General features: G+C 50.7%; 7 protein-coding genes across 7 annotated transcripts; 3 read left to right on the top strand and 4 right to left on the bottom strand.

Moving 5' to 3' along the window:
- Window positions 1-442: 442 nt before the first annotated feature.
- Window positions 443-3,787, top strand: COCCADRAFT_105666 (uncharacterized protein; the record flags this gene model as incomplete). Its single annotated transcript, XM_007717746.1, has 1 exon — window positions 443-3,787. One exon carries the CDS (start codon window positions 443-445, stop codon window positions 3,785-3,787), a length of 3,345 nt encoding a protein of 1,114 aa, XP_007715936.1.
- Window positions 3,788-4,143: 356 nt separating this feature from the next.
- COCCADRAFT_29223 (uncharacterized protein) lies at window positions 4,144-5,777 on the bottom strand (the record flags this gene model as incomplete). The annotated part of the gene is made up of 2 exons (XM_007717732.1): window positions 4,144-5,212; window positions 5,266-5,777. 2 exons carry the CDS (start codon window positions 5,775-5,777, stop codon window positions 4,144-4,146), a joined length of 1,581 nt encoding a protein of 526 aa, XP_007715922.1.
- An 875-nt stretch (window positions 5,778-6,652) lies between these two features.
- Window positions 6,653-7,485, top strand: COCCADRAFT_105674 (uncharacterized protein; the record flags this gene model as incomplete). The annotated part of the gene is made up of 2 exons (XM_007717745.1): window positions 6,653-6,963; window positions 7,041-7,485. The coding sequence occupies 2 exons, from the start codon at window positions 6,653-6,655 to the stop codon at window positions 7,483-7,485; spliced, it is 756 nt and encodes a 251-aa protein (XP_007715935.1).
- Window positions 7,486-7,856: 371 nt separating this feature from the next.
- Window positions 7,857-8,717, bottom strand: COCCADRAFT_105675 (uncharacterized protein; the record flags this gene model as incomplete). The annotated part of the gene is made up of 1 exon (XM_007717744.1): window positions 7,857-8,717. The coding sequence occupies one exon, from the start codon at window positions 8,715-8,717 to the stop codon at window positions 7,857-7,859; it is 861 nt and encodes a 286-aa protein (XP_007715934.1).
- Window positions 8,718-9,057: 340 nt separating this feature from the next.
- Window positions 9,058-9,258, bottom strand: COCCADRAFT_105663 (uncharacterized protein; the record flags this gene model as incomplete). Its single annotated transcript, XM_007717743.1, has 1 exon — window positions 9,058-9,258. One exon carries the CDS (start codon window positions 9,256-9,258, stop codon window positions 9,058-9,060), a length of 201 nt encoding a protein of 66 aa, XP_007715933.1.
- A 610-nt stretch (window positions 9,259-9,868) lies between these two features.
- COCCADRAFT_8081 (uncharacterized protein) lies at window positions 9,869-11,225 on the bottom strand (the record flags this gene model as incomplete). Its single annotated transcript, XM_007717728.1, has 3 exons — window positions 9,869-10,107; window positions 10,161-10,924; window positions 10,972-11,225. 3 exons carry the CDS (start codon window positions 11,223-11,225, stop codon window positions 9,869-9,871), a joined length of 1,257 nt encoding a protein of 418 aa, XP_007715918.1.
- Window positions 11,226-13,518: 2,293 nt separating this feature from the next.
- On the top strand, window positions 13,519-15,095 carry COCCADRAFT_105673 (uncharacterized protein; the record flags this gene model as incomplete). Its single annotated transcript, XM_007717742.1, has 6 exons — window positions 13,519-13,714; window positions 13,772-13,794; window positions 13,869-14,097; window positions 14,160-14,259; window positions 14,316-14,588; window positions 14,657-15,095. 6 exons carry the CDS (start codon window positions 13,519-13,521, stop codon window positions 15,093-15,095), a joined length of 1,260 nt encoding a protein of 419 aa, XP_007715932.1.
- Between the last annotated feature and the right edge of the window lie 209 nt (window positions 15,096-15,304).

The following is a 15,304-nucleotide window of genomic DNA, read 5'->3' as shown; positions in this document are numbered from 1 at the left end:
CATTAGGCATTCGATTGCTCGAAATTTTGGTAGAAAAAGATGCCATTTTGATGTAGTTACGTGGTGTTGAAGAAGATGGAGCTCTGCAGCTCGATTGTGGTTGGGGTGGGCCCGTGCTTACGCGAACAAACTTCTGATAGGTGACTGTAGGTGCATTGACGTGCGCCAAGCCTCTATGAGCTGGGGCCTGGTGGGGAAAACAACACGTCGGAACCCTTTCAATCTACAAAGAGACTCTGCACCTGGAAAAGGGTTTCGTCTTAGCTTTCCTCGAATGATGGTTGGTCTGTGAAAGAAGCTTTCGTGTCTGGGTTGTGACTACCATGCATCATGCGCACACGCCGCTAGTACCTTGAGTCTCTGACAAGCACGCCGTGACCACATGACAGCATTTCCTTTCGCTATACCGCCCCGAACTTTATCAACCAACTGATTGCTGATCATGGAGAGATCCAAGTCAAGGCTAGACTCCCCGGAAAGGGCAAGTTCAATAACCTCCAGAGCAACCACGTCACACGAAAGCATCAGTCAGGACAAGCTAGATGACATCGAGAAAGCTCCAACTGCAGTTGGAAGCCCGCAGACCTTGCCCCTTGAACATGACCACAACTTCAAGCCGGAAGCTGACCTGGAAAAGTTACCCGGTCATGGCAAGCCCCGAAGAGAGTCTGCATCTACAAAGTTCGGCGGTGAAGAGGAGAACCCGAACGTGAACGTAGCATTCCAAGGACCAGCGACACCATCCACAGTACACAAGGCCAAGGGTGCGACCTACCAAAATGTGGGAGAAAGTGGCATCAAGAGGATGCACAAATTTTCTCTCTACGAAACCAGTTCTCGCTTCTACCTCATCGGTGCCGATATCACAGACAGGCAATTTCGCGTGTTAAAAATCGATCGAACAGCTGCGCCGGGACACTTGAATATCTTCGAAGATGATATAGTGTATAGTCGGCGAGAGATGCACCAGCTCCTGGACACAATAGCAGATGGCAACAAAGCCACGGGAGGCATGAAGTTAAAATGCAGTACGTGGGGGTTGCTGGGATTCATCCGCTTTACTGAGGCCTACTACATGCTCTTGATATCTAAGAGATCTCAAGTAGCTATGCTAGGTGGCCACTACATCTATCAGATCGACGGTACAGAGATGATTCCTCTGACGACGGGGTCAACGTCGAAATATCAAAAGGACAGGAATCCAGAAGAGGCGAGGTTCTTGTCGATTCTCAACAACATGGACCTTACGCGATCGTTTTATTTTTCGTATTCCTACAATGTGACAAGGAGTTTGCAGCAAAATATCATCCAACAACGCACTGCATTAAGTCAAGGCATCTCAAACCCGGATCGCGACTATCAGGATATGTTCGTTTGGAATCACCATCTTCTTAACCCTGCACGCGATGCTCTGAAGAACATGTACGATTGGTGCCATCCGATTATACACGGTTATGTCGATCAGTCTTCTCTCGATGTGTTTGGCCGACGGGTATATCTTACCATTATTGCGAGACGATCGAGGTTCTTCGCCGGTGCTCGATTTCTGAAGCGCGGAACGAACGATTTAGGTTACGTCGCAAATGATGTTGAGACTGAGCAGATTGTGTCTGAACAAACAACAACGTCCTTCCATGCACCCGGACCAAGGCTTTATGCCAATCCCAGCTACACATCCTATGTTCAACATCGAGGTAGTATACCACTATATTGGACCCAAGACAATACTGGTGTCACACCCAAGCCTGACATTGATCTTAATCTTGTGGATCCCTTCTACAGCGCTGCAGCATTGCATTTCGACAACCTTTTCGAACGATATGGAGCTCCTATCTATGTTCTCAATCTAATCAAGGCTCGAGAACGAACGCCGAGAGAGTCCAAATTGCTTCATGAATACAAGCACGCTGTTGACTATCTGAACCAGTCTCTACCCAAGGACAAGAAGATACTGTATGAGGCATTCGACATGTCTAGAGCAGCGAAAACAAGAGGACAGGACGTCATAGGCACCCTAGAGAACCTTGCTGAGAAGGTGATGCGTAAAACGGGGTTCTTCCGGAATGGCGACAGTGAGTTCGATGAACCACAGGTGCAGAACGGTGTCGCTCGAACGAACTGTATTGACTGTTTGGATCGAACAAATGCAGCGCAGTTCGTCATCGGAAAGCGAGCCCTCGGTCGTCAGCTACAGGCGTTGGGTCTCATTTCTGGAAACACTGTAGAGTACGATTCCGATTGCGTCGAGCTATTTACGCAAATGTTCCATGGCCACGGCGACACAATCGCAATTCAATATGGGGGATCACATCTCGTTAATACAATGGCTACGTACCGAAAAATCAACCAATGGCAAAGCAGCTCGCGCGACATGGTGGAAAGCTTCAAGCGATACTATCACAATTCCTTTCTTGACTCGCAGCGACAAGAAGCTTATAATTTGTTCCTCGGATATTACACATACTCGCATGGTCAGCCAATGCTTTGGGATCTTTCGACTGATTATTACCTTCACCACCAAAGCCCGCAAACCGTGTTGGATCGAAACCGGCGAGATTATATCAACTGGTATACTCTTTCTCATCTTCAACAGCGTGCACTGCCACCCTCGATCATGCCTGCAAGGCCGACAGAAGAGACTGCTTTTGACTTTATCAGCTTCCGCGACGACTATTGGCTGGAATACTACCGGCCATTAGCCATATCTTCTTACCTCAAAATATTTGCTTTTCGGCTTGCTAAGCCACGGCCTGGACGGGATGGGACTTATCCATCTCGAAAGGAAAACATGTCTCCATTTGTTCCTCGAAAGAAGCAGCAAGAGCTTGACGCGGGAGGAAGAGACGAAAAGAAAATGCCCCGGAAGGGGGTCACTATTATTGACCCATCAAGTGAGACTGAGTCCAGACCCGATCGCTTCCCTGCGCCTCGTGGGAGAAACTTACATAATAATGTACCCCATCCAGACCAGCGGGCCCGACAATCTATTCTTCGAGACCCTCACTTTGAGACACATATGTCTGCTTCGACATCATCAGCCTACCAGTCCATGAACAACTCAACTTCCACGTCCACAGGCCTTTCGTCGACACTCAAGCCCGGCTTCAAGCCAGCCGACAAAGCCCTAGTCCACCAATGGACTCTGCGCCAATTCTACGAAAACAGCATGAACCCCTCAGTCGCTCCGAGTGAAGAAGACGAATACTCGCGCTATATCGAGCACCCACTCAACCTCCCCCTAGTTGTCAGCAGCGACATTCCCACTGCCGACGACCCCATCGCAATGGAATACTACGACTACCTCTCCGTCACCGAATCTAGCGCCACGCCACCCAAGGACTTTGACGAAGACGGCATCCAGATCACACTATCAGAGCAAGCCCGGCTAGACACCGACGCCGCATCCGTTCACTCCTTCACTTCGCACCACGCGCGGCCCATGACGTCTCAATCCGTCAGCACCCCCTTTTCCCACGCCCCTTCATATTCGTACCCCCAATCATATAATCACCATCCTCACGTCTACAACGATGTTCCGCCCACACCTTTGCGTCAGCATCATCACCATCACTATCCGCTAGTGTCTGGAAGCAAATTCCAGACACCCGAAGAGGATATAGAGGAGTTTGAGGAGTTTCTGCGGGTGAGGGAGAATCCGCTGGATGTCGAGAATGAGGATACGGGCAAGAAGCGGTATAAGGCGTATAGACAGTGGTTGAGGGGTAAGAGCTTTTTCAAGCAGAGTAAGGTGGATCCGGAGTGGCAGAATCAGTTGCCTGTTAGGTGAAGTGAGGTGGGGTTTGTCTGATCGATAATACATTTTGCTTCTAGAACTTTTCCTTTTTGTCACATGGGGATGATAGATATAATAGCGAGGAGGGGGTTTGTTTTGTAGCCTTTATCTAGTTCGTTATGCAACACAGAATCTCATTGTTTATTTTCCAACAGTTCTACAACCCTCCATGTTTAGTAACGTCTGATTCGCGTGTCTCCGCTTTGAAAATAACATCATAGAAAAATAACATATGAATAGAATATACAATGATAACAATAATAACACTATTATTGGTAAAAAAAAATGCATACACATCTTCTATTTCTGCTCGACACACACACAGACACCAAAAAAACACCCCTCATCTTTCACGCCATATCATCCGTCATAGCCGCCAACACACCCGCCCCAATAATACCCCCGTCTTTGGCTTCCTTGAGCGTAACCTGCTTGCTCGAATTTGCGGCTGAGCCCTCTTCAACGAGAATATCGATCCACTGCTGACACGTTTGCAGCCACTTTGGATACTGTGAGATGGTACCACCAGCATACGCAATGACCAGCTCTTCAATCTCGCGCTTGCCCTTGGTACTACTGTGCGTGCCGTTGCTAGGTGCTTTTGCGCCGTCCAGAGATATTTCGCCGACGCAATTCAGGAGGCCGACGCATGCGGCGGCGACGAGAGCGGAGGAGCGTTGTTGGACAGCTTCGGCGATGTCGCGGATCATTTCTACTCTGTCGACGGTCCAGAAGGGGTCGTCGGATGGACTAGGGTCGGGATATTTGCTTTCTAGTTCTTGTTGGACGATGCGGCCGCCCTTTCGCGCAATGACTTCTGAGAGGAATCTGGTGGGGAGGGTGTTTTTGGTTTGGAGGGAGGGTGGGATTTGCGCGCTGGTGTCTTTGGAGACTACGTCGGTGAATATCAGGCGCACGATTTCACCAAGGTAGCGCCCTGATGTCATGTACTCGAAGGGTTGGAAACCTGGTGCGTCGCTGTTTGCGTCGAGTGTCATGTCCCAGGGTGTTTTGATGTTGAGATCGATCAGGGGCTTGTCGGTGCCGCGTATTGTCCATTCAGTGTTGATGACTACAGTCTCGACAGCATCAGGGTTGGCCAGGGCACTCTTCTTAGCGGGATGTAAACATTCCAGCTTCATTGGTACTGTTGCGTTAGTTCCAGTACCGACAATCAGACCCATTGCTACACGACTGTTTGGTGAAGCCTTGACTGCGTAGGCGAGGGATGCAAATGTGGCTACTGTGTCGTTGGTAATGGCAGCGACACGTATCCTTGGTAATGGCGGCTTGTTTTGCTGAGAACTGTCGCAGTGTCGGGCGTATCCTGCAAGGAGCATCTTGCCCAAGTTCAAGTCTGATGTAATAGCGAAGCCCTTGCCCATTGGCAGCAGAGTTGCCTCTGATAGACGAGTCTGGCTAACAAGGATGTCAGCACAGCACCGTGGTAGTATACGGTCGACTCGACTTACGCCATTGGAAAGCTAAAGGTGATACCAAGCAGAATCTCATCGCCTAGGGGCGAGCTAACTTGACTGCCACTGCTCTCCTGTTCGTCAAGAGCGCCTTTTACAACTTCGGCGATGCAGTCACCTATCCAGGCAAAGAGGTCTTCGGCTTGGTCCATTTTCAGGTGATCTCCAATTGGCCAGTTTTTGTCATGACTTCGGTTGATCCGAGCAAAGACATTGTCCCCAATGGTACTACTCCGGCTACGCTCAGTCCCCGTAGAGGCATCTGGCTCTCCAATCAGCTCCACGAATCCGACTCTTAGATTAGTGCCGCCAACATCAATGCTCAGGAATTTGCCCTTTTCCTTTCCAGTAGGCAGCGCAGTGACGGGAGTAGCGAGGAAATGCTCTGTTGAGGTGCGAGCGAGGTTGCTGTAGGTTGCCGAGAAGCGGCGGGCCAAGTCGAGTAAAGTAGTGGTATTGATGAGGGAAGTAAAAGCGTCAATGGGAGCGGCGGCATCAGTTGACGCCATTTTGGCTCAATGCTAACAGGCGCAGGGAACAGGAGGTTGGCAGTACAAGGCTGTGCGCATGGACCAAGCAGATGGCAGGATGACTGGGGGACCTTGGCCTTTGAGGAGGGGTTTTTGCGGGTGAAGCAGACGGGTATGTATGCAAGTCTAAATGTGGGGTATCAGAAGGGAAACCAGATAAGAGAGTCGTTCATTGTGAGGGAGCGTAAGAAGCAAAAAAAGAACGGCTGACAGGGGGGATTGCGTGCCCAGGAATAGGCGCGGTGATGTTTGCGACGCAGGATGCGTGTAGCCCCTCCGGCCGTCGGGGGGCCACCCAGTCAGTCATGCCAGGCCCGTCCACAACTCACAGAGACAAACGCCACCCATACTACTTGCGGGTAATTGTTGTGCCGTCGTCCTTCCCGCGGCATGACATGACATGTGATGGTTGTACATGTGTACAGTGGAACGGGGGTTTGGGCGATCCACGGCTAGTACAGGGGGGGAGAGGAGTACACAAGTACTATACATGTCGTTGATGCATTTCCATGAACCGCTGATTGTCCATCAACCCGTCCTTGTGTGACTTTCCTCTAGCCAATGTGCTTGACATGTCGTTGCCAGGACACACGCCGACGACTAGTTGACGACCACGCTATGCGAGGCTCCGAGCGCCAATCACTCCATGATTCCTTGTTTGACTGCATCCATCCATACGTCCGTGTACATGTGTATGTATCTGCCTGTCAATCACGCCCATCATCACATAAGCTGCGCCCGCTCCACCCCCCGGCCTCGCTAGTCCGGTTCAGCACGCCATCTAGACTGTCTGGTCTGGACCCCATCTCCAAATAACCAAACCCAACCTCGACGCGTGCGCCCTGGATAACACAATGGAAGAGAAGGAGCCCCTCATCTCCAACGCCCCAGAGGCCGGCGAGCCCGAGGCTTCGCGCAGTTCCAGCAACAAGAGCCGCCTGCAGATGGCCGTGACCATGCTTGTCCTCAGCTTGTTCTGGCTGGCATCGACATGGTCCTGCGCCGATGACCACCACCACCACCTCGACACCGATTCAAAAGTGCCTCTGGACGTGCACATCATGTCCAAGTGCCCCGACGCGCGAGACTGTCTCAACAAACTCGTGCTGCCCGCCATGGCAAACGTGTCTGACAAAGTCGACTTCCGTCTGAGCATGATTGGCACGTAAGTTTGCCCGCCACCGGCAATCCACCAAACAAACACACATATATATACGACAGTTGCTAACAAACCCCGGACAGCCTAACCGAAGACGACGGCGTACTATGCATGCACGGCCAAACCGAGTGCCTGGGCGACATCGTGATGCTCTGCGCTGCATCCGAGTACCCGGACCCCAAGCTCCACCTAGGCTTCACAAACTGCCTCATCACCGACTACCCCGAGATACCCGCCCGCTCGCTCATCGAAGACTGCGCCCTGGAACACGGTCTCGACTTTGAAGTGCTCAACGAGTGCATGAGCAGGGAAAACGGCGCCTACGGCATGGGTCTGCTGAGGGACAGCGCACAGCATAGCCGCGATGTGGGCGTGACGACGAGCTGCACTGTCAGGCTAGACGACAAGGTGAGGTGCGTGGCCGATGGGGGTAAGTTTAAAGACTGCCCTGATGGTGATAAGCCCGAGGACCTGATCCGGGATATCGAGAGGCTGTACAAAGAGGCTCAGGGTTGGACTGAGTCTTGAAAGTTGTAATCGGAACTTTTTGGCTCATTGTCGCCTTCCTTTTCGGTTGTGTCCTTTTTTTTCTTCCAAAGGCGTTTGTTTGGAACCGGAAATTTACCTGATACCCCCTCCCTCCCTCCCTCCCCCCTTATCACATACTCTAACGTACACAAATTCAACGACATGGACACACAGACATATACACATGTAACAACCATTTCTTGACTCTTGATGTTTGAATTCTTCCCAACGCGCCTGCCATGCGAGGATACACGTGAGACAGATGCAACAATGTATATATAAAAAAAAGGAACGCCTTGCTAAATGTACAGAAAATTAAAGGAAAAAGGTCATGCCTCGCCCATTGATATACTTCCACATATGCTTTCTTTTCATTGAAACTCTCCAAACTCTCCATCATCAAACCCTAGATCCTCGGCCGTCTGTTTCGGCGGCAAGCTCGCCGCATCAAACGTCTGTCTACTCCTCCTTCTCTCTTCTTTCACACTCTTCGCACTGGGGGGCGGGGGCAAAAACACGCCTCCAGGCCCGCTCCCGGGTGGCGGTTTTATACTAAACAGGGCATCCTGATCACTCTTCTTGCCCTCGTCGCTCTTATCGCTCTCATGGCTCCTCGACCGCCGGCCCTTGAGTCCGCCGAGGTTAATCGATATTGTCTCTCCGGCCTTGAGGCTGAAATCGCGCTTTACTTCTTCAGCCACGGGAGCAGAGGTTTTGGATGAGGATCGTGAGGAGAGGGATGAGGCGGATTTGGATTCGAAACCTAGTACGCGCCGGGCGTCTTGGAGGGCGATGGAGAAGTCGAAGGCTTCACTGCGTTCTTCGAAGCCCATGCCTAGCACGGCTTTGCGGCCCTCGCCTACGACGGTGATGGCGAAGAAGCGACTGCTGTCCAGTGCCTGTTCGACGGTGCGCTCACTAGTATACGGTGCTGCAGCAAAAAGATCCCCGTTCTTGGGGTCTTCGAGCAGGATTGTCGTCGTTACTTTTTCGTTGTCATCGTTGCCGCTTGCGTCGTCCGAGGATGCGCTGGGTATCGAGGTCTCGACGATGCGTAATCGCGCGGTGAAGATCTGTAGCTGATTGTTGTTGGCCGTCCACGTAGAGGCTTGGTACCCTTTTGTCGACGTCGCCGGTGGGATCTGGTATATGTGCACTTTGGGCGCGAGGTACAGAATGCGCTGGATTGCGGTGGACGGCAGCGGTGCGCCCGTCAGAGGGTCAACGTTCATGGCTGCGAGGAGGGGGGAGGAGGGGAGTGATATGCGGGGAAGGGGGGTAAATGGTATGTCTCTTTTTTTGGAGACTGTGCTTTCTTTAGTATGACGTTGAACGCTCTTGTCTTTCTTTTGTCTCTCTCCTGTGTGTCTTTCTTGTGAGGTCTTTTGTGATGGTAAGAAAACAAAATGGTTGTGCCGACTATATCGATGATGCCCAAGACGTCTTGTAATTCTTTCTTTCCCAGCACGAAACCAAACCCCCCTGGTCTAAAAAAAGGGACCCTGGAAACCCGATTGTCGCGCGCGGCGGCGGCGGCGGCGGGGACAAATGTAGGCTGTTAGTGGGGTAAAATTAACCAGGCAAGTAAGCTTTTTCTTTGCTCGGAATCGCCAGCCCAACTAATAATAACCCGCAAACAGCAACAGAGCACGATTGCAGGCTGTCCAATGAATCTGGGTAGTTCGGGCGTCGGGGTTGTAGTAGAGGGGGTTGGCTGCAATCTGACAGACGCTTCTTGGGAACGGGCGTGATCAGAGAAGGATTGGTGCACATGATTGCTCTTTGGGGGGTCCCTTTTCTTCAGCGGTGATGCGTTGGCAATGCAGGGTCTCCGCGCCCTTTGGATGGGGAGAACCCCGCCCATTCATTCTTCGTCAAGAGCCGAATGCTACACAGGTATGGTGACTGCTTAGCGCTGCGTGCCATTGTCGAATCGTTGCTTGCTCTGCTCCTGGTACCTTTGTCCGAGCTTCATGCTTTTGGGATACTCTGATACATGTGTATACTGGTACTAGAACAGGTGGAGTAGAGTGTCAACGCCTCCGCAATAGAGCCAAGACGTGCCCGACCACTGTACTGGTACTTCGTCTCAAGCACCTGCAGATGCCCCACTACCAAGACCATTCTTAGCCTCGATGCACAACTGTCGCTCTTCTCATTTTCTGTGGGCATGGTGGTCAAGCAAATCTACCATGGTTGTGCGGTCAAGAGCCGCTTCATATCAAACTACTGGGTATATGCCTGTTCACACCCGGCGTCAAGAGTCACACCGCATCGGTTATGAATGCCAAGTTTATTTTTATTCCTCTAGTGCTCCAATGGCAATGCACTATCTACTAGAAATTATTCACACGAATAGCAAAGAAGCCTCTAACCGGCACTTCTAGATGTACGTGTAGCAGAAAGGTCCTCCCATCGTAGTCATCGCATCGGCAACCGTAATGTCCACTGGATAGGCATAGCCCAACGTCATCTTGTCGGTGAGCTTAGTTGCAGGCGCGGTGGGGTCAGAAATAACGGTAGTTCCATAGATGGCGTTGGTACGCTCGGCAGGGTTGATGTTTTGCCACGTCCACCACACACGATCAATCTGTCCGTGGTGGAGGAAGAACCATGGGTCACCTTTTTCTACGTTAGCAGGCGGAAACACAAACACATACAACATGAAGACGTACCGGGAGAAGTGAAGAAATCCGATCCAGGATCACCGCCCAAGTGGAAGTGCCCCGCAGTGTGCACGCCCATGAAGTTATTATCAAAAGAGGGATCACCACCTTGCATGTCGGTCCAGAAAGTCTTCATGTCTGGGCTATTGAGCAGCTTCACTACCATCTCGTCATTGGTCCACTGTCTGGATGTCCACGATGAAATGTCTCGCTTGAGACAACGGGGGTTATATCCAAGCCCCATGTTGGGATCCGTGAAGTCAGAGATTGGATTGGGAGGTACACAGAGCGAGTCCGTGAAGACGGGTCCAAGATTGACGCTCCAGTCCTTGAAGGGTCCAGAGGCTACGCAGCCTCCACCGCTGCCTTTGGGAATCTTGATCTTCGGCTCTGCATTCGTTGGAATTCCATAAAAGGTTTGGTTAGTGCATCCAAGCACACCATTGCCACTCAAGGACGTGACAGAGCCGTCAAAAGCAGGGCTCTTGATGGGGTCGTCAGCCCATCGCGGCCAGTTGTAGTACGGCTGGTAGCCCTTGTAGCCACATTCCTTTCGCAGTGTCTGTTCATATGCCCACGTGAAGTAGCGGTGCCACGGAAGAAAGTTTCCAGTGTTGTGGATCGAGAACGTCTGCTTGATATGCGCAGCTACGAAGTCGTCGTATCGGTTCCGGCAGCCCGGGCATTCGGCCTTGGGCGTCTTCGGGGGTAGCTTGGACATGCATTGGACCGCCTGAATGTAATTGGTCTTCTCCGGCTTGGTGAAGGTAGCCCTGAATATGTTAGTACATGTCTTCTGCCACTTTGCTGAGATACACACCATTCCTTGCGAACAACAATGTTCAAGGGGTTGCATTTCTTGAACTGCTCGTTTTGCTGTGTGGCCTGGAAGATCTGCTGGTTGATGGCAGCAATTCCAGCGTACACATCTGCCTGAAGGACCTTTCCTCCCAAGATGTTCGGAGAAACATTCTGCCTCTTGTCAAATGATGCGGCTGGAGAAGTTTCCTCGAGCGCAGGAATAGCGCTAGCCAACGCTGCGGGTGCAAGCCAAAGGAGTGCGGCTGTACGCATGATCGCGTTTCGAACCGGGTAAAGCTGGGTATTCAGGTATTCGGGGGGCCTGGGGGGATCAAGACGAGTGAACGACTGAAACCGCCGACTGCTCTGAATATGACTTCGGACACGATGCCAGTCCGAGTGGGCTATTACTGAATTATATTGAGATATGAGAGAGGCGAAAGCGAGAGACGACAAAAGCACTGCCTAGCAATGCAAGGCTGCACGAGCCTTCAAATACTTCCAGCGTGCATACCAACACCTTTCTTCATCTAGTCCAATCAAGCAATCTGACTACCAACAGCACTAACATTCAGTGATTTTCAGGCCCCGAATCTCGGTTCATTGATTCCGAACAGCCTTCGAGTCAGTGAGAATGTATCGCATACCAAAGATTTATTCGCCCGCAATCCTCAAATGGTCCAAATGGGATGGAAACCTTTTTGGTGCTCCTTCTACCTTACCACTACTACCAAAATGGATCCTTCATTCCGAGCTCGCCTCGTAGGATCCAAAGGGGCGTCTCTAAACTCCGCAACACGTGGGTTCGCCTGAGTCTCGGCCCCATGTGAAGGACAGGAAAAAAAGGCATTGAGGCTGTGAATGCAGGTAAGATGTGGGAGCAGATTCTGGAAGCCTCGGTTACGGGTCTATCGAGGGACAGGGCAATGGATAGGTCAGAAAAAACTTGGGATGTCTACGCCGCTGCACTGAACAGGCCCCGAGCCGTGTGGCGGCTGTGGTTCCACAACGCTCACGCAAGACTGTATTTTCTCTTCATCTGTTTAACCGGTGTCATCGTGCGGAGCTTAGGGGCGGGTCCAACGGGAAGAAATTGGGATGTGGTACCTGAGGATTGTGCCTAGGTACTGTAATTCGTAGTATATAGTCCGATCGGCGCGGATCTCATACACTAATACCTACCAGGGAGTTTGGCGCGTCAATCACTTCTGATCATACTTGGCCACGATACTTGAGTATAATCAGAGATACTTGGCAAAGGCCCTATCAGCGGCAAAGAGATGGGACGATGAACGGGAGGGGGGAAGAGGGTGTGGCGGCCCGCATAAGCATGCTACTTTTCTATGACCAATTGCTACGCCGCGGATAATTTCAAGCGCCGTTGTTGCCCGCGGAACCGGCCCCCGCTGCCCGCTCGCCTGAACCGTTAGCGTCCTATCATTCCACGACCACATCCTATCCGTTCATCTCACAACTGACAGCCTGCATAGCCCGGAGATTGCTCAGCCCACTAGCCTGCGGGTAGACTTGCTCAGACACGTGTTGCAGCCGTGTTCACGCCACTACCTGCGGTGTTAGCAAAACTCAAGTCGTACGAGGTGGGTATGGCAAAGTCCGGTGCGCCGACGATGCGTAACTTATAGCCATAGGCTACAGGATTGGTAGTTGGTATATGGAGACTTTTCCCTCACTAACACACTAGCATCCGAGCCTTACCCTCTACTGGGCAATTCCTCCGCAACCGTTCGCAGAATCTACCGCATTCTTGTGATGAATCCTACAGTTTCAACATCCTGTTTTCAAAGAATCGCAACAAAGGCCAGTAGGAAGGGAAACAGCTGCAAAATCCCATGATTTTCTCAATATGGGTGTTACCATTTTTCTGGTAGAAAGTGTTCAAGTGCAGAGTGACAGAGCCCGCATCGCTCCTTGCTCCGAATGAAGACATGTTCTTCCAATTTTGGCTGTCGATATTGGTCCTGATTATCCAAAAGCAGCACGTGCCAAGTTCGTAATGACGAAGATGTCCATGAGCCACTCACCGAATGTCTAGAATACACTGCAATGTAGACTAGAGGTATGACAGTGTTTCAGCCAGCAGTCTGTACATGTACTCGCAACACCGCGTCTTTGGGTTCTTCCAAGGCATGAGGAGAAGGAATAAAGGGACTCTGTCTTGATCCTCGGATTGTAGCAACATAGCGGCAGGCCAGTGGATTCGGTATCAAGCTTTGCAATCCCGTTGGCACAAACATCATGATTGGGCAGACAGCCCGCCACTCCGACCGTTCCCCTGTTATGCAACACAGCCGAGCCGTAGCGTTGACATTAAAACAATGTAGCTTGCATATACGGAGAAGCATGTTTTGGCCCGGACCAATACTGATCCAGATGTGGCCGTTTACTGTAGTGCACAGTCTTTACACTCTGCGCGTGTCTGCGTGCCACTTTCGGGCACACGGTCATGGGGCGTTTTTTGAGCAGAGCCATGAAAACGTACATGTCTGTCTTCTGTTAGAAAAAGTCTTCTCGTCCATTTTGCTTCCTTTGAGGGCACATTTTCAACATGGCCTATCATCATCTCATTTCGAGGCAGGGATGGGGACCTCCCCCAACGCCAGCGCGATCACCAGAGTATATGGCAGAGAATCAAGCTGCCCACTTGATGGCCGTAGAGGGTCCCCTGTTCGCATTATCTACCACTGCGGTGCTTCTACGGTTCTATGTGCGAATCTTTATGTTGAAAACATTCGGTTGGGATGGTATGTAACACCACTCACGTATAAGAATCGCCGAACGTCACTAACCGACTAAACCAGACATTATGATGTTGGTTGCAGTAGTATGTCTACCACTCTGGGAAATTCAGATAACCCCTTTGTTCGCTGAACATATCGCTGACATCTACGTCTGCAGTGCATAAGCATAACAACACTGGGTCTGTTCTTGACAGTCATTAATCTTGGACTGGGAAAACACGCCGAAGCATTCCCAGTGGAGAATACTTTTCTCTTTTTCAAGTACATGTACTTCTATTCGATTCTCATCATTGCCGGATACAGCTTCATCAAGCTATCGATCGGTCTCTTCTTGCTCCGGCTGGCAGACCGGACAAGATGGCGACCATTCCTGATCGGCATGCTGAGTAAGTAACATTTGGTTGGAGAATTCCGCTTTGCTCACAACAATGACTGATTGATCGCCCAGTTTTCATTGTTATTTTCACGATTGGCTCGACGTTCGCCATTATATTCCAATGTATACCTGTACGAGCAGGCTGGGACTTCACTATGCGTCCGCCAATGGGGTTGGTACCAATTCAAGTCTTGGTATAGTTCAAAGTAATGGTTAACACAAACACAGCAAAGCAAAATGTTATGATGCGACAATCTTCAAAAATGTCGGTGTCTTCAACTCTTGCATCAACATCGCCACAGATCTGATATTCGCCCTGATTCCCATACCCATGGTCTGGAAGCTCCAAGTCACTATTCAAACACGCATTGGTCTCGCAACAATCTTGGGTCTTGGTCTATTCGCCTCTGCTATAGCAATCTACAAGACACCGATGCAAGCCAATTTCTTCAAAGTAAAAGATTGGTCCGGCGATGGATCCTGGTACTACATCTGGCAACAGTACGTCCTTGCATCACGCACTAGAACCCTTGAAGGGCTTAACACTAACTTTCGTCACAACAAAACAGAGTAGAAATGCACGTTGGCATCATCGCCGCCTGTCTTCCAACCATTAAACCCCTCTTCGCAAGCTTCTTCGGACAAGTCCGGTCCATAGCCACAAGAGGCCGAACAACCGGTTCGAATGGCCTCAATAGCACACCGTTTCGCTCAAGGGGGTATATGAAACAGAGCGAGCAGCAGAACAGCGATAGCTTCGTCATGAAGAATATGAGCGAAGGTAGTCAGTCGATAGGACGTGACCCTTACGGTGAAGACACAGTGCTCGCCAAGGACACATACACCGTCGTAGCTGGACGAGGTAAAAGCGGTCTTGAGAGAATGGGAAGTCCAGCTAGGGAGAGTGATGATAGCATTGAGAGTTACGAGGCACGATGTGGTCCGCGGAGGTCTGTACAGAGAGGTTTGACGATCGTAAAGACCACTGAGGTAGCTATAAGTCGATGATGATATGGGGAAAAGAAGAATTTCATATGTATCAGGTTGATTTTTTGTTTTTCCTTACATAGCGAGATATACCCACTCAACGGACGTTCAGTTTTGTTACGCTATTCTGCAGAATGGTATTGTAGACAAACCAGTCTATTCTAGTTTCAAATACTAACAAATCATGTGTAAACCGAAATTGTGGGTTTCTATAGTCTATCGTGTAAATC

Source organism: Bipolaris zeicola (assembly GCF_000523435.1).
Source record: "Bipolaris zeicola 26-R-13 unplaced genomic scaffold scaffold_193, whole genome shotgun sequence".
Taxonomy (NCBI): domain Eukaryota; kingdom Fungi; phylum Ascomycota; class Dothideomycetes; order Pleosporales; family Pleosporaceae; genus Bipolaris; species Bipolaris zeicola.
This window is presented reverse-complemented; position numbering and strand designations above follow the sequence as displayed.